This window comes from Hemiscyllium ocellatum, chromosome 4 (assembly GCF_020745735.1).
Source record: "Hemiscyllium ocellatum isolate sHemOce1 chromosome 4, sHemOce1.pat.X.cur, whole genome shotgun sequence".
Lineage (NCBI taxonomy): Eukaryota > Metazoa > Chordata > Chondrichthyes > Orectolobiformes > Hemiscylliidae > Hemiscyllium > Hemiscyllium ocellatum.
Window position 1 is genome coordinate 80,772,463 of NC_083404.1, and position 21,346 is coordinate 80,793,808.

Consider the following 21,346-nt stretch of genomic DNA (forward strand, 5'->3'; position numbering starts at 1 on the left):
TGGAAGAATCAGCTGCACAGGATAATTTGGAAGATAAGTTTGTAGGATGCTTTTGGAACAACTTTCAAGAGCAAAACATTGAGGGATCAACTCAGAATAAAGCTACTTTAGATCTTGTATCATGCAATAAGGTCAGGTTAATTAGTAATCTCAAAGTCAAGTCTCCTTTGGTGGGAGGGAATCATCATAGTACAATAGAATTCCATATTAAGGTAGAGTGACACCAAGAGTTAAAGCCAATTACACAAGAGATGAGGATTGGATGTTGATTTGATAAATAGTCTAGAGATGTGCTGGTAATAAATAGTGAAAAACTTTAACAAAATATATTAAAATAAAGTTTCATTTCAAAAATACAACTGAAAAAGTTGAGAAATATCCAGCAATAGCCTATGAGGGAAGTTAAAGATTGTATTAATTAAAGGAAGAGGATAATAATCATTTAAAGAATGATCGTGAACCTTAGAATTACAAGAGTTTTAGCAAACAGCAAAGTGCTGCTGAAAAGTTGATAAAGGAAAACATAGAAAACTAGCCAAGGATCCCAAATCAGATTGTAAGAGCTTTTATAAGAATAAAAAGATAGATAAACTACAATTTGTTCAAAAGAGGCAGAGACGAAAGTTCTTATCATGAAGAATGATGAAATGGAAGTGATATTGAGTAAACTTTGTGTGTCTGTCTTTGCAGTAGAAGAATTTGTATTCAGAGATTAACCGAGGAGATAATAGAAATGAGAGATTTAGATAGCTAATACCAGCAGAGATAAACAAGAGAAATTTAAGGGTGTAACAATCAACAAAGTTTTAAGAGATTGCTGTAGATATAGTGGATGTGCTGGTTATGATTTTCCAGACTATTCTAGAGTGGACCTAAAAGCTTGACATTTCAGGAAGAGGGAACGGGAAAATAATAAACAATAAAGTTCTAAGAAAATATGTAGGTTTTTGTGTTTCATTTTGATAACAAATGACCATATAAATGTGTTCAATGTTCTTTTTCTAAGAATTATTCCAGCATTGACCCACTGCTCCACAGGAGTCGACTGACCAAATTGCAGTCTCTTCAAACTCTGACAGAGATCCAGGATTTTCTCCATTTCATCACCAAAGGAAGTAAGAGCCTATACTTTGCCAAAATAATAACAGCTCTAACAGAAACATGCTGATCCTCCAGCTGAAAGTTCACCACAGACAGGATGCAATCATTTTAATATTTTTAATAATACGGTATATAATGGCCAAATGCCTCATAAGAAGGAATGTAAGCTTAGTTTTAATTGAATGTACTTGCTAAACCCATACAAAATGGTTTGAATCATTTTGAAGTGCATCATCATAATGCTTTGCAATGACATTGTGGGTCATCTTGATGGCTGAACTAAAATAAATAATTAACTGAAGTCCTTGCGCCTTACTGAAACCAAGGACTTGTGACCAAGATACCACAAGTATTTATAACTTATTTCATTGCAGGATAAGAAATGCCAAATACAATATTTCAATCTGAGTCAGACAACCTTGGAATTTATTTCTACTTGCTTTTCTGATGTCACTGTAGGCAGTCTCAAGGTTTTTCACTTTATATATATATTTGTTGTGAAAATGTCTTTTGATATTTTCTCAGTAATTAGAAGACAGACATCTGATTTTGACAGCACCAGAATTTAAGGTCCTTGTGACATCAATTAATAGTCACTTAATGGCCTTAACTACTACTAAGCCAATATTCTGCTTCCCCCAAAGAGGTAGCTAGTTTCCAGACAGGGAAGCTTTGGCAATCCGCCTGCTAGCTTGGTCAGGGTCCTTCAATTGCCCAAATCAGAGGGACAGATGAGAATAAGGATTTGACTTTGAAAGTTACCGTTCTGTACTTATCTTCAATCCCCTTGACCATTGCCTCCCCCAACACTCACCTTCACATGACAAGGATTAGAAAGAACTTGGCTTTCTCTGAATAGCTGAGGAGTAGGCCTTGACCAGCAGCTTTCACTAGTGCCAAGGCCCTTGCAATAAAGTGAGGCACTTGTCCTCACTCTATCTGCCTAAGATACCAGGCAAGTGATAGTGAGGATGACGTGTTTGTTACCATTGAACACATTTGATTTCATACTTCAAGAAAATATGAGAAGTTTGTGCCTACAATTCTGAAAGGGCTGCACTTTTCTCCAGCTCAGATGAGTTTCCATAAAGATTGCATAAACATTGCCTGTTTCCACCTCACCTTATCCATACATGTGTAACCTTCAGACTGGTGTTTTGCATTGCCCTTTTGGCCACCTTCACCTGTGTTAACTTGAACGGATCCACTATTATCCTATTCCATTCAGCATCAAGATCCACTTGCCCAAAGGTACAATCCTCAATCCAACACCTTTGTCACTATGACTCTTCTGTGTCAAACCTACTCTGTTGTCAGCAGCTGTGCCTTTGTGGGAAACCACTGGATCAGCTGTGGTAGCAAAAAGAAGCGATTCCTATAAATTTGAACAGAACAAAACTATTTTGTCCTCTGATGTCTTATTTTCCAAAGTGAGCATGTTGTTTTCCAAAAAGCAATTGAATTAAGTGGTTCAACAAAAACAATGATCGATGCTATTAATATTTGCTTATGATGTTCGGACTACAAAACATTTACGGATGAAATCCACTTATAAATGTTTACATGCCTGTTACAGGATTCATAATCAATATTGACATGCCATAACCTGACTGTATTTAGTCTGAGAGTAAGATTTTCACAAAGTAATCTAATTTTATGAATGATTCATAGTTTGAGGAATAACTATTCAATTGAATTTTGCAGGTAACTTAACCTCTGAAGTACCACTTCGAAAACTAGTAAGAACATGGATAGGCCGGTATCCAGAATCAAAGCTGGATCCTATGAGTGTGTGGGATGACATAATCACAAACCGGTATGATGCTGGAATGATTTGTCCAGATTTTTAGCAAAGGAATTATTTAATGGCTCTGCAAATTAATTATGAAGTGGAAACATTTAGGGGAGGCAGTGGTGTAGTGGTAATATCACTGGACTGTACCCCAAGTTCATGTTCTCAAGATAAAACATAAACCTTCACATGCTGGAGATCTGAAACAAACAAAATCAGAAATTGCTGGAGAAATTCAGCAGATCTGGCAGCATTTTTGAAAAGCAAACAGAGTTAACATTTCAAGTCTCAGTGTTCTGAAGAAAGGTCAATGTTCTGGGGCACTTGTGTGACTCTGATAGTTGCGCTGTGACCCTAAGTACTTGGGGTTCTGGGTCAACATTGATGACTTCAGGGACAGTCCCCACCTAGCTGTTTATCAATGTGCTGCACCAATTGAACTCAGATCTTTCTATCCGCTGTAGTGGAATTTGCAGACTCACCCTCCTCTGGGGTCGTGTTCATGCCCTGGTGTCCATCAATGCACGTGATGCCTTTAGAGAGAAGTAGGCATCATGGGGGATACAGTGCTTTATCTCCCCTTCCAACTCCATTTTGATTTAGTCCTACTTTTACTGGTTTTCGTTGCTCATAATTGACATGATTGGTTAAACAGGTGATTACTGGTGGTAACTAAGGATTGTACCAAGGTACCTCTATGCCTGAGATGGCGCTATAAGTGGCAACTTATTAACTTTTCACTGTACTCATTTGAGTACATGTGACAATAAAGCTAATCCATTAATACATTTGTTCCAATCATTCATTCAATAGTTAAAAGAAAAAGAGAAAAGGTCATCGTGATTTTGGTGTTGGAAAAATCGCTCAGTTTGCATAATAGCACATCAGAGTATGTGTGTATAAAAACCCTCTTCCCGCTCTCCCTTACCCTACCCCACTCACCTTTTGTTCACATTACCCATAATGGGCTTTGCAGGTAAGTTTCTAATTGGCTACACAGGTGATTACTGGTTATGGTTAATAGTTAAAACCAAAAAAAAATTATGGTGCTTTGATGGTGGGAAAGTCATTTGGTTATGTGTGGTAACCCTTCCAGATATACATAAAGCAGACCTATAATGGCTCTTGTGGCACACCAGTGACGGTCAGTATTTAAAAGATGTGACGGTGATTGGTGATAGGGAGAGAAATTGTGTTTAAGAGCACTTCTGGATATTAAAAAAAGGAAAAAGCAGACTCTGGTAGCATTAAATAGATGGAGAAAAAAAAAATCACAATGTTTTGATGATGGGATTTAAAAAATGCTCAGTTGTGTATTCGTGCACTTCCAAATATAAAGGAAAAAACATAAAGAAGACCCAGGGATGGGTCTGCAGAACCATCTGTCCCAGGCTGAGACTAGCCCATGTAAGCTGCAAGTAGTGTCTGTATTTTAGTGTTTAACAACAAGTGATGTTCCTTTCCAATCAGACTTTGAATTATTATACTGCCAAAGCAAACAACTTCCTATTTTCCCATATTACACTTCATTTGCCAGATTATTGGCCATTCACTCAACCCATCTATGTGTCTACAAACCTCTGGTGCTTTCTTTGTAATTTTTGGCCTATCTTTATGACGTGCACATTTAGCCACCATGCCTTCACTATCCTTACCTACATCATTTTTAAAAAATTATTTGCAGTTTGTTTCCAACTTTCTTGGTTTCATCTCCAAATAAAATTTTAAAGAAATAAATTAAAGTTGCAGTAAGCTGTGGATCTGTCTGTCTGTCTGTGTGAAGCTACCACATCCTAATGAAACCTTACCCATACACTGCCTTTCACTCTGGACTGTTTGGGTTTTCCTGAGCTTTCTAAGTCTGGCACCAGCCGCTCCTGATTTCAAGTTTACTTTTAGTGCACAGCTAATGCTTCAAGTGATCAAACTGCTTTTTTATTATAATGTTTCTTCCATTTTTTAAATCTTCTATATCACAGCTGCTTCTTCCTCGATAAGATTAAGGAGCGACTGTCACTTCTTCAGGCTGATGACAGTATGGAGGTGGATGATGAAGGAGCTGAGACACAAATGGATATAGACAAGGAAGAAGATGATATCACCATGCTCATAAGAAGCTGTAAATTTAATATGAAGTTAAAAATGTTAGAAAGTGCAAGGAAACAGGTATTTAACAAGACATTACAGCCATCTGTTTCTCAAAAGTAGTAAGCATAAAGATATTTGATCCGTCATTCTCCTTGGCAAAGAGTGCCAGGAGTTGATGTTGGTTTGAATTTGCCCACTGATATCATTGCTGAACATAGAAACAAGAGTAGACCTTTCAGCCTGTTGCACCTGCTGTACCATTCAATACAATCATGACTGATTGAACATTCAATGCTTTTTAGCTATCTCATCCCAATAACCCTAATGTCATTGGATCCCCAATGGGAGCATCTCTCACCATGTGTCATAGTCTCAGAATAAACAGACACCATTTTAAGTCGGGGATGAAAAGGAATTCTTCTCAGAGGATTTGGAATCTTTGGAACTCCTTGTTACACGATAGCTGTGGGGGCATGCCCTGGGGTATATTTAAGGCCAAGATAGTTGGATTCTTGATCAGTAGGAGAATGAATGGTTCTGGGAAAAAGTCTGGAAAGAGGACATGAGGAATGTCGGATTGGCCATAATCCTACTGATAGGTGGACCAGGCTTGAGGGGTCGAAGAGCCTAATCCTGTTCCTGTTTGTTATGGTCTTACAGGCACACCATGACAAATGTAATATAGGACCTTTTGAAAGTCCCAATGCACAGTAAGTGCCTAGAGAGTCAACTACCTGGCATCTGGAACCACTCCTCACCACCAGAGCAACCCCTCCTCAGAAAAAGCTTTTTGTTACATTTGGAGATTTCAGAGGATTCTGACTGACTTACATGGGTAATTAGCCAAGACAGATTAGACAGATTCAAGCCTCCCTTTCAGTCCTGGAAACTTAGTTCTCCCCAGTCACTTACAATCCCATACTTCCACACTAATGATCCTCAACCAAATATCTGACCCACCCTAGCTGTTACTCACCTACCTGCCATACTACATTCTCTCTCACTCACCTGCTATCCTACCTCTCCACCTTATCTGTTCATCCATCTGGCACCATAAGCCACTCCCAATGACCTTACATATTTAACTATTCTTCTTGTCAAAGAGATAATCAATTTTTTTATCATGGAATATGGCATTTCCTGTTTTGAAAGCAGGAGTGGTCTGGCCTACTGCGTTGATGATATACTGTGCAAGAAAGCTTCTTGAACAGGTACAGTCCACATTTCTCAAGAGGGAGAAAGTGAGCACTGCAGATGCTGGAGATCAGAGTCGAACAGTGTTGTGCTGGAAAAGCACAGCCAGATTTCACCGTTTCACCATTTCCAGCACCATACTCTTTGACTCACGTTTCTCTAGAGTATAGAATCACATATACAGGCCAGTAGTTCTGAGAACCATTGCAGGGTATGTAAAAAGGAAGAGTGACAATCCAACTGTGAGTGCTGTTGTCGGAATTTCTTTGACCCATTGTCAAAGATTTCCTCGGTCTGTAAATAGGAAGAGAATCATGAAATTAAACAAGAGGTGAAGGCAGGAGTATTTTTAATGGTAGTAATTAAGTTGAAGAGGCATTAAACAAATACCTGGGGTGGAATTTAGTTACAGCAGCATTAAGTACTGGTTAGAAAATTGTTGGGAGTCCTGCATTGCTTCATTCTTGGAGACCCATTGAAATCTAAGTGCAATAAAGCACTTCAGTTACCAGCATCACACATTCATCCCCCCCACCACCCCCCCCCCCCCCCCCCCCCCCCCCCCCCCAATGATCAAGGTTTATTGCAGGGTGATAATATTATTTCACAGAGCTGCTGGTCAGGCAGGGACAACAGCTCTCCATTGGTGGTAATACTATTGGGATACTCCTGCCATTAATGCTCAGAAGCCATCACTGTGAATTATTGCTAGAACTCTGAAAACAGGCAGTTGCATTGATCATAGGCAGCAGTTACCATCAGCGAGGAGAGATTGGTGATTGAGATGGGGTGCCCCCCTCCCGCCCCAAATATCTTGGCAACATGGTTCTTTTCGAGGCAGCAGGTAAACCAGTTGAGAGGTACGAAAGAAGATGTGTCAGTCCTTAGTGCCATTAAATTCCAATGAGACTTTAAATGTCATTAAATTACACCACTGTAAATCTTTTACTTTATGGTTGAAATACTTCAACTTATCTAAGTGCATTCTAATTAATGTGTAAATAAATTCTAAGTGTGACAAACTTGTAAAGTACCTGCGCATTAAACCTGTATTTTTGATGACAAAATTAGCCACTCTTCAAGTTATTGTTATGTTCATTATCATAATGTTTGAACTTTTGCAGATGCTAAATTGTTTTCCTTATTTCAGAACAACTTTTCAGTGTCCACCAAGCTGCTGAAAGAACTTCACAAAGAATCTAACATTCGAAATGACTGGAGAGTCAGGTGGATACAAAGTTATAGCCGATTCAGTCATAAACGTAGTCGGAGTATGAAGAGTGCTGAGCAGATAGTAACGGTGATGAAAACCATCCCACTGCTAGGTAATGGCTGACAGGTTTCTAACAGTGATGTAACAAGTTGAAAATTACCGATGCTTTAATTTTTTTAATGGTTTACTGACAAGTTACCTGCATGTTTTTGAACATTTCTAATGGTGTTGAATTTCAAAAGTATTTTCTCCTTCAGAAGACCAGCATTGTCAATTAGAATGATTGAATAAAGAACATTCTTCTGCAATACCTTCAGAAGGTAGCAAAACAATTTGGATGTTAGGTCACACCTCTCACTGGGGCAAGCTCCTGACAATTCTGCCACTGGATGGAAACAACAGATCAATTCGTCACAGGCAAAGAAGAAATCCAAAAACATTGATTTTCCCATAATATGTAGCATCTACCCACTAGCTATCAACTGAATTGGGGGCAGCAGATGCCTGAAAACTAACCTACTTATTCAGCTTAGGAATGGCCAAGTGATTAAATATAAAACAGGAAAATGCAAATCAGAAAATAATTCTTAATTATTGTTATTGGAAATAGTGAGTGTGAGGGATCCAAGCTAGAACCTTGTTCAAATTTTTAAAATTAATAATCTTCTCAGGGGATATCAAATTTACTTCTCTAAATGATATTAGTGAAATAAGGGAGTTTTTAACAATGATCAACATTAATGTAGTGATGACCACTTAACTAGTCTTTAATTCCCGCCATTGGCAAGATTCAACCCTATGACCCCAGAGAATTAGCCTGGATCACCAGATTACTAGTCCAGTGACAATGCCATTCCAACACCACCTACCTCAAGCAAATACCAAAACCATTTCAGAGAGAAATGTCTAAGGAGGAGTTATAATCTTCAGGTCTTAAATGATATCTTGTGTTACAGGTGAAATAGATGTGGATAATCTAAATGCACAAAGACATGCTTTCAGAGACCAGAACACATTGCTTGGTACAACTTACTACATTATGGCTAATGCTCTGAATAAAGACCCATCATGTCTTCAGTGTATCGAGGAGGATCGAGCAAAACATGTTAAAAAACTTTCTGGAGCTACCAGTGACAACCCAGTGCAGGTAGCAAAAGAATCTTGTAACTATTTGAAAAGATGCATAAGTGCAGTTAATATCTGAATGTTATTTGATCACACCTTTTTTTTTGTTCTTCAGGTTTCGATTGGATTATACAGAAAAGCTCATGAATATCTTCAAAGTGCTGTTAAGAAAGCTGAAGAAGAAGTGCAGTCTCTTTCTGAAGAACATGTTGATACAGTGGGAGTGATTAAGGCCTACATGACTTTGGCAAATTTCTGTGACAGATGTCTGCGGGAGGAAGAAGAAAGTGAAAATAGTAAGAATACACACAAGCTTGTATTTTGCATAACATGTAGCAATTGTGCTTTTTATACACTCCCAAAATGACTGGGAAGAAAGAAAGGCTGGCAAAAAAAAGTATGATCTTTCTGTTTCGTTAATTGACTGTCCTTGAATATGGCCTTAACCCAAGATGGTGTTCTGATGTGAGTCATTTGCACTTTCCAGGTGGGAGCCCCAGTTTTGAGGCTTGCAAGGTGACCTTAGCTCGGAAGGGGCCCTTGTAAAGAGCAATGTATTCATCCTTCACTATTTTTTTTTACAGCTTTCACAAGAATGTTTACAAATACTTTGTCACAGCTCACTTGGGAAATCAAGCTCTCCTATTCCTAAAGTCCCCTTCACTGGTTGAGACTTTGCCCCTTTTAGTATATCTGAAGGTATTTTATCCCCATCTCCTTTTAATGCTTTGTAGAGAGAGCAATTTGCAGTGAAATGGTGAGTGAGAACAGTTACTGGGAGATTTGCTGTTACTTGTTCACATAAAATCACAGATATGTTATGGTGTAGAAGGAAGCCATTTGGCCCATTGTGTCTGCACTGGCTGTATGGCCTCGTGCCAAGCTCCTGCCTTTATCCCACAATCCTGTAAATCATTACTCTCCAGACAACCTTCTAGTGCTCTCTTCAATACCTCAATTGATCCTCCCTCCACCACTATATTTCCAGGCAGTGCATTCCATGCCCTCAGCACTCACTGTGTGTAAAGGCTTTTTCTCATGTTACCCTTGCTTTGTTTGTTATCTCTTTTTTTGGATGGAGAAATTGAGGTGATTTGTAAACTGAATGTTTCTGCTCTATTGCCCAATAAAAGGTTGGAACAACTTGCCCACGAACCGATCAGGTTGCTGTTACCCTCCTGAGCCCACAATAACTGGCTAATTGAAATCCAATCAAAGTACTGTCTCTGGGTCTACCTATTCTGAAACATAGACACACATAGATGGAGCCAAGATGTCTTATAATTCTCCGCCACTACTTGAATAAGGCAACATTGCAGATACAGCTCACAGTGAGATCCACTGACTCATTTTTAAACTGCACTTTCTTCTTCCACAGTTTGCTTGCTTTGTAGCAGTATGTTTTAATCCAAAAATAAAACTGTTCTTTACAACATTGTTGCTCCATTACACACTCTTGGTTCTTTCATGTCTTTTAAATAAATAAATTGCTGTTTGTTTCAGTTAACAATTTCCCTGAACTGCAGACGTACCCAGCAAGTGTGGTGGAAAATACGTTAAAAGCATTGCAGTATAATTCAAGGGAAGCTAGACTGAGATTCCCCAGATTGTTACAGATCGTGGAGTTGTATCCAGTGGAGACACAGGACGTCATGACCAGAGGGGTATGTACTTGCTCTGCTGACAGTTATTTTTCTGTATCCCACAAACTGCCCTGTGAACAGGAGAGTTATCATACTTTGGGATGACAACCGATTGCAGTCATTGGCAGAAACACTGCAGGAATAAGTTTCCTTCATATTTTGCATATTTACTTTAGCAGCACAGTTGAGATGCCATTCATTTTATGAGATGGGATTGAAGGAGATCAGTTCTGTGTGTAGGAGTGCCAATGTGTTGTGTCACCAGGTCCTTTATAATAAAAGCCCACGCTATAAATGCCCATGGATTTGGAACGGGGAAGAAACACTTGGGGCTTCCAATGCTTTTTACTGTGCTCCTTGCTTTTGCTCCATTAACAGCATTTTTTGTGTGAAAGGCAAGGTCAGACCTAGTGAAGAGGCACTCAGATGTATAGAGTCATAGAGATGTACAGCACCGAACAGAACCTTCAGTCCAACTCTTCCATACCGACCAGATATCCTAAATTAATCTCATCCCATTTTCCAGCACTTGGCCTGTATCCTTCTAAACCCTTCCTATTCATGTACACATCCGGATGCCTTTTAAATATTGTAATTATACTAGTCTCCACCACTTTCTCCAGCAGCTCATTCCATGCATGCACCACCCTCTGCATGAAAATGTTGCCCTTTTAAATCCTTCCCCACTCACCTTAAACCTATGCCCTCTAGTTTTGGACTCCCCCCACCCTAGCGAAAAGGCCTTGACTATTCAGGTAAGTGAAAGTGAGGACTGCAGATGCTGGAGATTAGAGTCCAGATTAGAGTGATGTTGGAAAAGCACAGCATGTCAGGCAGTATCCAAGGAGCAGGAAAATCGACGTTTCAGGCAAAAGCTCTTCAGGAAATCCTAATGAAGGGCTTTTACCTGAAACATCAATTTTCCTGACCTGCTGTGCTTTTCAGCACCACTCTAATCTTGGCCTTGACTATTCACCCTATCCATGATTTTATAAACTCCTATAAGGCCATTACTCAGCCTTTGACGCTTCTGGCAAAATAGCCCCAGCCTATTCAATTTCTCCCAATTGCTTAAATCCTCCGACTCTGCCCACATCCTTGTAAATCTTTTCTGAATCTTTTCAAATTTCACAATTTCTTTCCTTTAGCAGGAAGATCAGAATTGCATGCTATATTCCAGTATTGGCCTCACCAATGTCCTGTACTCAGTGTTATGACCAATGAAGGTAAGTATTCCAATCACCGTCTTCACCTTGTCTACCTCTCACTCCTCTTTCAAGGATCTATGCACCTGCACTCCAAGGTTTGTTTGTTCAGAACACTCCCCAGAGCCCTACCATTAGCAGACCTGCCCTCATTTGTCTTTCCAAAATGCAGCACCTCACATTTATCTCAATTAATTTCCATCTGCCACTCCTTGGCCAGTTGGCCCATCTGATCAAGGTCCTGTTGTACCTGAGATGACCTCCTTCACTATCTATATACCACCTATTTTGGGTGTCATCTGCAAACTCACTAACCGTAAGTTATAGTCACATGCAAATCATTTATATAAATGATGAAAAGCAGTGGTCCCAGCACCGATTCTTGCAGCACATCGTTGGTCACAGGTCTCCAGTCTGAAAAGCTCCCCTCCTCACCACCCTCTTCAAGCCAATTTTGTATCCAAATAGCCAGCTCGCTTTGTACTCTGTGATTTAACCTCGCTAACCAATCTACTACACGCCTTACTGAAGTTCAAATAGACAACATCCATGACTCTGCTTTCATCAATCTTCTTCGTCAAGTCTTCAAAAAAACTCCATTAATTTAGTGAAATACGATTTCCCGTGCACAAAGCCAAGTTAACTATCGCTAATCAGTCTTTGTCTTTCTGAATACATATAAATCCTGTCTCTCAGAATCCCTTCCAAAAACTTAAAATCCAGAGATCTACGTTTGAACACATTGCAGCATGTGGGGAGTTTAAATTCAATTTATTAAAAACTTCTGGAATGAAATGTTAGTATCTGTAATGGTGATCATACAATTAGCACAAATGTTAGTGGGAATGGGAGTCCTCAATATTGGCTGCAGAACCTATTAAATCTTGTGATGTCAGGTCAGACATGTGTGAGAAAACCCCTGGCTTATTATCACATACAGTTAACTGATAATTCAGTGTTCCTCCATGTGGCACAGCATTAAAAAGATGCTGTGAGGATAGCAAGTGCACAGAATTAACTCTGGATGCAGGATTTCAATGTCTCCCACGAAGTGTAGTTGAGTACCTTTCCTACTGACTGAGTCCTTGTGGCACTTGGTGGAAGAACTAAAACAAGGGAAAAGTTTTTCCTGACTTCATCCTCTTGAACCCTGTCACAGGTGCACCTATTCATGACAGTATTAGTAGGAATGGCTGCCATCCAATCCTTTTGGAGACAAAGTTCCATTTTCATAGAGAGGTGTTGGTAAGTAGAATTAGAATAGGGAGATAGTGTTAGCCAGTAGACATGCTGGGGAATTTGATATTTTCTTCCTGATATGCCCAGTATTCATGCCAATTTCGATGTCCTTCAGTAAAGTTTGACTGCTCCTTCTCAACTAATAATAGAGCAGTCCATATTCCTTCAGTGGGACTCTGTTTTCCAATTCTCACTCAGTGGAGTTAAGAATTTTACAATTTTAATTACGTTGTTGGGCCAATGCTTTATGGGGAATTAATAAAGATTGTTTTAAGTTTTATTTTTTTCTTGCCAAAACTTATTTGAAACAAAAAGAACATTGTCTTAAAATAATATTTCCATCTTGTGTCACCATGAATCAAAGCACTAAATCACTTCATTTGGACGCAATATTTATAGATTCATTGTTAGATTTTAAATATTAGGCAAATGTCAGTGAAAGTAGTTTTGATCACAAGTTATTTATCATAAATAAGGTTTCCTCTATAAGATAGCTGACAAGTCAGTTACTTAAGTTGGTAAATGGAACATGCAGCGAGAAAAATGATCTTTAAGGAAATTCTTAATTTAAATAATTTGTTTAGTTTGTGGATAAATATGATAAATTAATAACTCTTTTCAAATATCCCTCAGGTGTCTACCATTCCATGCTGGCAATTTATTGGTTGGATCAATCAAATGATGGCTGCACTTGACAAAAAAGAAGCTTGTATTATCCAACCCATCATAGAGAAGATTGCAGATTCCTACCCACAGGCTATTGTGTACCCATTTAAGATTAGCAGTGAGAATTATACCTTTGAACCATCTGCAAATGGCAACAAGAACAAAGAGTTTGTTGAGAGGTAATAAGAAGTGCTGTTATTCAGTCATCCAATTTTTCACTAAAAGATCTTTCCACCTTGTGAACTGTATCAGATAATTAGCTGGTCATTTCAGAAAGAGATGAAGGAACATTTAAACAACTCAACAGTGGCAAAGGTTTTATGACAACATAGACATGGAGAGAAAAAGTTGCAAATTGAAGAACAAATTACTGGAGAATACAAAAGCTTATTTTCTGGGAGAGGCTGAAGATATAGGGTGTTATGCAATTAGCAGAGAGGATGAGGTTAGAGTCATAGAGATGTACAGCATGGAAACAGACCTTTCGATCCAACCCGTCTATACTGACTAGATATCCCAATCCAATCTAGTCCCACCTGCCAGCATCCGGCCCTTATCCCTCCAAACCCTTCCTATTCATATACCCATCCAAATGCCTCTTAAATGTTGCAATTGTACCAGCCTCCTCCATATCCTCTGGCAGCTCATTCCATACATGTACCACCTTCTGCGTGAAAATGTTGCCCCACAGGTCTCTTTTATATCTTTCCCCTCTCATGCCCCCTAGTTCTGGACTCCCTGATCCCAGGGAAAATACTTTGTCTATTTATCCTATCCATGCCCCTCATAATTTTGTAAACCTCTATAAGGTCACCCCTCAGCCTCTGACGCTCCAAACAGTCCCATTCTGTTCAGCCTCTCCCTGTAACTCAGATCCTCCAATCCTGGCAACATTCTTGTAAATCTTTTCTGAACCCTTTCAGGTTTCACAACATTTTTCCAATAGGAAGGATACCAGAATTGCACGCAATATTCCAACAGTGGCCTAACCAATGTCCTGTACAGCCACAACATGACCTCCCAACTCAGTACTCAATACTCTGACCAATAAAGGAAAGCATACCAAACGCCGTTTTCACTATCCTATTTACCTGCCACTCCACTTTCAAGGAGCTATGAACCTGCACTCCAAGGTCTCTTTGTTCAGCAACACTCCCTAGGACCTTACCATTAAAAATATAAGTCCTGCTAAGATTTGCTTTCCCAAAATGCAGCACCTTTCATTTATCTGAATTAAACTCCATCTGCTACTTCTCAGCCCATTGGCCCATTGGCCCATCTGGGCCAGATCCTGTTGTAATCTGAGGTAACCCTCTTCGCTGTCCATGACAACTCCAATTTTGGTGTCATCTGCAAACTTACTAACTGTACCTCTTATGCTCGCATCCAAATCATTTATGTAAATGACAAAAAGTAGAGGGCCCAGCACCGATCCTTGTGGCACTCCACTGGTCACAGGCCTCCAGTCTGAAAAACAACCCTCCACCACCATCCTCTGTCTTCTACCTTTTGAGTCAGTTCTGTATCCAAATGGCTAGTTCTCCCTGTATTCCATGAGATCTAACCTTGCTAATCACTCTCCCATGGGGAACCTTGTTGAATGCCTTAGTGAAGTCCATATAGATCACATCTACTGTTCTGCCCTCATCAATCTTCTTTGTTGGTAAATATTTAAGGAAGTGACCAACATGCCTGACATAATGAGTTTCAGAAATCTTGAGATCAAGTAAGTGGCCATAGTGGGTATGAGTTTATAATAATGGCACAGATTTGAAAACGTTTAAGTCAGATGAGAGAAAGATACACTGAAGGATGAAGCATCATGAAACACAAAATGTAAAGGAGGAGAAATAGATGTTTACTTATGAGAATACGACAATCACTAGAAAAGATCTAAATGGCGTTTGAAGCTGGATTCCTCCAATGCTGTCTATCTGAGACTAGTTTTTAATTTCATTTTGAGTTCACATTTATATCTCACTTTTCTGAGATTATTCATAGAATCCCTACAGTGTGGAAACAAGCCCTTTGACCCAACAAATCCACATTGACATTCCGAAGAGTAATCCACCCAGACCCATTCCCGTACCCTATTATTCTACATTTACCCCTGACTAATGCACCTAACCTACACATCCCTGAACACTATGGACAACTTAGCATGGCCAATTCACCTAACCTGCACATCTTTGGATTGTGGGAAAAAACTGGAGCACCCTGAGGAAACCCACGCAGACACAGGAGGAATGTGCAGACTCCGCGTGGACAGTTGCCCGAAGGTGGAATTGAAGCCAGGTCCCTGGCACTGTGAGACAGCAGTGCTAACTCATTTGAATAAAAAAGTTACTCTCCAATAATGGTCAGATCGGTAGCTAATTTACCTTTTGAGTCTGTACTCACCAATTTAATCCCATGCCCCAGTATTTCCCCTAAAATCTGCAATCACTCCTTTTCAAGTACACATGAAATTGCCTTTTGAAAGGTCCTATGATCTGATTCCAGTACCCTTTCATGTGGTGCTTTCCAAATCTTGACAACTGTGAGTGAAATAACTTTTCTGCACCTCTCCTCAAGTTTTTTGACAGTTATCTAAAACTATGACCTTGAATAACTGACCTAACTTGTCAAAGGGAACAGTTTTGTCAACTTGCTCCAACAAACTGCTCATAACTTTGAATGCCACTATCTGTCACAGACCTTTTGGTTTTGTTTTTTTCACCTACATAAAAACTATTGCGTTTTTAACTTGTCTCCTTTCTGAGGGAAGATCACGACTAGAGAACAAGCTCGGCTATCAGAATTTTGGAATATCCAAACAAGATCTCAAGGTCCCGATGTTTGAATAAACTGTGTTATCCGAACATTCAATTATCCAAATATTCGATTATCTGAACAAAATACTCCCCACCCACGTCGTTCGGATAATCGAGGTTGCCTTGTATAAGCATTATATTGTTTCCTAGTCTACAAATGCTACCAGCCATGCTGAATATTTTAAGCATTTATATTTATTAACACCACCACTTCAGATCCAACACCAAACTGTGCTTTCTTGCCATCTCAAAAATCCTGTTGCCTTTGTTTCTCGTTGACTTTTTCCTGTATGCACCCTCCTTTCCTACTGTCCATGTTCTTCACTCTGTCACTGATCCAAATTTTAACCATTATCTTTGTTTAATATTCGTTGATATGAATGAGATTGTCATTAAATCTGCTTTATGTTGATGTTTAGAATCTGGCCTGTACTATCAATAAACACAATATTTTTCTTTTCAGGTTAAAAACCAAACTGGATAAAGGGGGTGTTGTTGAAAGTTTTATTCATTCCTTAGAACAGTTCAGTAATCCAGACTTGCTCTTTAAGGTAATATTCAGAATTCAGACATTTCTGTCATTCACACTATACAAATGAACAACAAAGCAATATTTTTATTCTTTCAACAGGACTGGACTAATGATTTCAAGACTGAACTGGAGAAGAAAGTGAAAGATAAAAAACTTTTGAAAAACATGTATGATGAAATGTACTCAAATCTAGCATCTTTACAATTTCCTGGCATTGGAGCATTCAGAACAAGATACGTTCAGGTTGGTGAAAGTTCATCAGTTAATTTTGTGTCCACTAGATCCATGTTGGAAGCTAATCTTTCATGTCTGAGATGACATCTGAGTGCACAAAAAGCTGTGGCCTTTGATAGATGCTTTCAAATCAGTTCAAATATTATTACTTCTAACAGTAATAAAAGAGTATTCGACTTTGAGTGAGAATCAGACTCCATAAATCAATGTGATCTAAATTAGTCAAGGTAAATTTAAGCATTTGTTCCTGTGGTCAAATTCATTTTGCTTTCTTTAACATTTTATAAAATTCTTTGTAATTCCTTATAAGATGTACTGATATTTAAGAATAGAATTCTTAGACTGACTCGTGCTTATATTTATTTTTATATTTTAAATATTTCTTTATCACACTTGAGTGTGAAGAGACTATGTTTAGAATTCAGAAAGCTTTCAAAATATTTATTTTTTGTTTTGAGTCATTGATCAATGGTTGCTACCAGATCTAGTGCTCACCTGCTGAAACAATATTAAGAATTCATTGTCAATAAATACATCTGATGCTTCCAGATATTATTAATTGGAGAGTAATAATGTGCAAGGGTATAGGAAAAAGCAAGAATTTGGCAGTAAGGGATAATGTTCATTTGAAGAACCAGTATAGACACAATGACCTCCTACTTGTGTGATTCTGTATATGAGGCTACTGACTGGGTCCTTGCTCCATCCATCCAGCTAATGGTGTTACAAATAAAAATTAAAAATACAAATAAAAATCTAATATGGGTTGATGTAGTTAATGTTGAAAATACTGAGTGATTACATTGTATCCAGCAAGGTTCACATTTAGAAATTTCCAATCAGATCTATGGCATTACTAACTTCCTTTGCTTAGATTGTCATGAATTGTATAGCTTGTTAACACTTCAACAGTTTTTTTTCTTTCTGGTATTTGTTATATAATTTATTTCTCTCACTCATTGCTCTGTCAATTGGCACTCAGCACCACATCTCATCTAAACATATTAAGTCCTTCTCGCTTTGGTTATTGGCACTAAGCATCCAGTGGGGTGAGCCTAGACTGAGTGTCATCTAAGTGCACATTACAGCTGACTCCAGTCCTATTTACATCCAGTGTGGACATGTTTATTAGACATTATTAGCAAGTGTTGGAGGCTGGTGCGATTGCAACATTTAAAAGGATGGGTTTTGAACAGGAAGGGTTTGGAGGGATATGGGCCGGGTGCTGGCAGGTGGGACTAGGTTGGGTTGGGATTTCTGGTCGGCATGGACGGGTTGGACCGAAGGGTCTGTTTACATGCTGTACATCTCTATGACTGTATGCTTTGATAAAATCTTGTTTCTTTCCTATCCCAGTCCCGGAAGAGATCAGACCTACTGTAGCATCCTTAGCTCATTCAATGCAGATAGGAGATTAAACCTTGTACCTTTCTGATTTGCATGACTGAATTTGAAGTAGATGTGGATTAAAAAATTTGTTTACATTTTTGAAAGGAGGCAATAATTAATTTCAGATTGAAAGTTATTTGTAGGATTGTTGTTTCTGTTGTATTTATCTTAATGGCCTATCCAAGTAGAATGTATTCCAGTTATCAGTTTCATAACAGTGTGCACTAAATCTTACTGTAATCATGCTTTTACAATTTCAGGTGTTTAAAAAAGCTTTTGATCAATATTATGGAAAAGAAGGTTCAAAACTACTGGACATGAACATAAAAATGTTTGATGAAGCAACAAAGAAAATCCTGGAAACAGTATGCAAGAAACAGCAGGCGCCACCTGGGAACTTGAAAGAGTACTCACCGTGGATGAGTGAATTCAAACCCGAGTACCTCAGGAATGATTTAGAAATCCCTGGCAAGTTACATCCTCTTAATATGATGCTCTGTGTTTTAATTATTTATAACTTTACTCAAAACGCTATTGTAAAAACTGACTACACAATGTCAAAACTACACTTCCTGTCACATACTTGTTGAATACTGAGCGTGATAAGTTTATGATTTTTAAACGTAATTAATTATAGTTCTCTTTAACATTCCTTTAAATATCACATTATTTTAAATAGAATTACTGAGATGTACAGCACGGAAACAGACCCTTCAGTCCAACTCGTCCGTGCTGACCAGATATCCTAACCTAATCTAGTCCCACTTGGCCCATATCCCTCTCAATCTTTCCTATTCATATACCCATCCAGATGCCTTTTAAATGCTGTAATTGTACCAGCCTCCACTGGCAGCTCATTTCATACACACACCATCCTCTGTGAAAAGGTTGCCCCTTAGGTTCCTTTTACATCTTTCCCGTCTCACCCTAAGCCTACCCCCTCTAGTTCTAGATTCCTACACCCCAGGTAAAAGACCTTGTCAATCTACCCTAACCATTCCCCTCATGATTTTATAAACCTCTCAGCCGCCAATGCTCCAAGGAGAACAGCCCCACCCTGTTCAGCCTCTGCTTATAGCTTAAATCCTCCAACCATGGCAATAATCCTTGTACATCTTTTCTGATCCCTTTCAAGTCTCACAACATTCTTCCGATAGGAAGAAGACTAGAATTTCATGCAATATTCCAAAGTGGCCTAAGCAATGTCCTATACAGTGCAACATGACCTCCCAACTTCTATCCGCTGACCAGTAAAGGAAAGCATACCATAAGCCGCCTTCACTATCTTATTACATGTGATTCCACTTTCAAGGAACTATGAACATGCGCTCCAAGGTCTCTTTGTTTAGCAATACTCCTGAGGACCTTACAAATAAGTCCTGGTCTGATTTGTTTTTCCAAAATGCCACACCTCTCATTTATCTAAATTAATATCCATCTGCTGCTCCTTAGCCCATTGGCCCATCTGATCAAGATCCCATTATGATCTGAGGTAACCTTCTTCGCTGTCCACTACAACTCTAATTTTGGGGTCATTTGTAAACTTAATAACTATACCTCCTATGTTCACATCCGAATCATTTATATAAATGATGAAAAGCAGTGGTCCCAGCACTGATCCCTGTGGCACACCACTGGTCACAGGCCTCCAGTCTGAAAAACAACCCTCCACCACCACCCTCTGTCATCTATCTTTGAGCCAGTTCTGTATCCAAATGGCTAGTTCTCCCTGTATTCAATGAGATCTAATTTTGCAAACCAGTCTCCCATGAGGAACCTCGTCGAATGTCTTACTGAAGTCCACAAAGATCACGTCGACCGCTCTGTCCTCATCTTCTTCATAGAACTCAGTCAAGTTTGTGAGACATGATTTCTCACACACAAAGCCATGCTGACTATCCTTAATGAGTCCTTGCCTTTCCAAATACTTTGGAATCCTGAGAGACAGGATTTACTTCAACAATTTGTCCACCACCAATGTCAGGATCACCAATCGGTAGTTCCCAGGCTTGACCTGACCATCTTTCTTAAATAGTGGTACCACGTTGGCCAAACTCCAGTCTTCCAGCAATTCACCTGTGATTATCAGTGATACAAACATCTCAGCAAGGGGTCCAACAATCACTTCCCGAGCTTCCCACAGAGTTCTAAGGTACACCTGATCAGGTCCTGGGGATTTATCAACTTTTATGTGTTTCAAGACATCCAGCACTTCCTCCTCTGTAATATGGACATTTTTCAAGATGTCACCATTTATTTTCCCACATTCTGTATCTTGCATGTCCGTCTCCACAGTAAACACTAATATAAAATACTCATTTAATATCTCCCCCATCTCCTTCAGCTCCACACATAGGCTGCCATGCTGATCTTTGAGGGGCCCTATTCTCTCCCTAGTTAATCTTTTATCGTTAATGTATCCATAAAATCCCTTTGGATTCTCCTTAGCCCTGTTTACCAAAGCTATGTCACGTTCCCTTTTTGCCCTCCTGATTTCCCTGTTAAGTATACTTCTGTTGCCTTTGTGCTCTTCTAAGGATTCACTCAGTCTCTATACCTGACATATGCTTCCTTCTTTCTCTGAACCAAACCCTCAATTTCTTTAGTCATCTAGCATTCCCTACACCTACCAGCCTTTCCTTTCACACTAACAGCAATATACTGTCTCATTATCTCATTTCTCGAGGCTTCCTATTTTCCAGCTGTCCCTTTACCTGCAAACATCTGCCCCCAGTCAGCTTTTGCAAGTTCTTGCTTAATGCTGTCAAAATTAGCCTTCCTCTAATTTAGACCTTCAACTGTTAGATCTGGTCTATCCTTTTCCATCACTATTTTAAAACTAATAGAATTATGGTCACTGGCCCCAAAATGACCCATTACAGGAAGGATTTGGAAGCATCGGAAAAGGTGCAGAGGAGATTTACCAGGATGTTGCCTGGTCGGGAGGGAAGAGGCTGAGAGACTTGGGTCTGTAATCATTGGAAAGAAGGCAGCCAAGAGGGGATTTGATGGAAACATACAAGATGATCAGAGGATTAGACAGGGTAGACAGTGAAAGTCTTTTTCCTAGGATGATGACATCAGCTTGTACAAGGGGGCATAACTACAAATT

The 21,346-nt window shown here is 39.2% G+C and overlaps 1 protein-coding gene across 1 annotated transcript in view; it reads left to right on the forward strand.

Annotated features, from left to right (window-relative positions):
- Positions 1 to 21,346, forward strand: part of prkdc (protein kinase, DNA-activated, catalytic subunit) — a 238,657-nt gene that overhangs the window by 178,913 nt on the left and 38,398 nt on the right. The window contains exons 67-77 of the mRNA XM_060824031.1: positions 1,007 to 1,115; positions 2,806 to 2,917; positions 4,873 to 5,059; positions 7,326 to 7,500; positions 8,345 to 8,535; positions 8,629 to 8,809; positions 10,017 to 10,177; positions 13,234 to 13,445; positions 16,543 to 16,630; positions 16,711 to 16,854; positions 18,495 to 18,702. Coding sequence (XP_060680014.1) covers positions 1,007 to 1,115; positions 2,806 to 2,917; positions 4,873 to 5,059; positions 7,326 to 7,500; positions 8,345 to 8,535; positions 8,629 to 8,809; positions 10,017 to 10,177; positions 13,234 to 13,445; positions 16,543 to 16,630; positions 16,711 to 16,854; positions 18,495 to 18,702 — 1,768 coding nt within the window. The remainder of the gene's footprint in view (positions 1 to 1,006; positions 1,116 to 2,805; positions 2,918 to 4,872; positions 5,060 to 7,325; positions 7,501 to 8,344; positions 8,536 to 8,628; positions 8,810 to 10,016; positions 10,178 to 13,233; positions 13,446 to 16,542; positions 16,631 to 16,710; positions 16,855 to 18,494; positions 18,703 to 21,346) is intronic.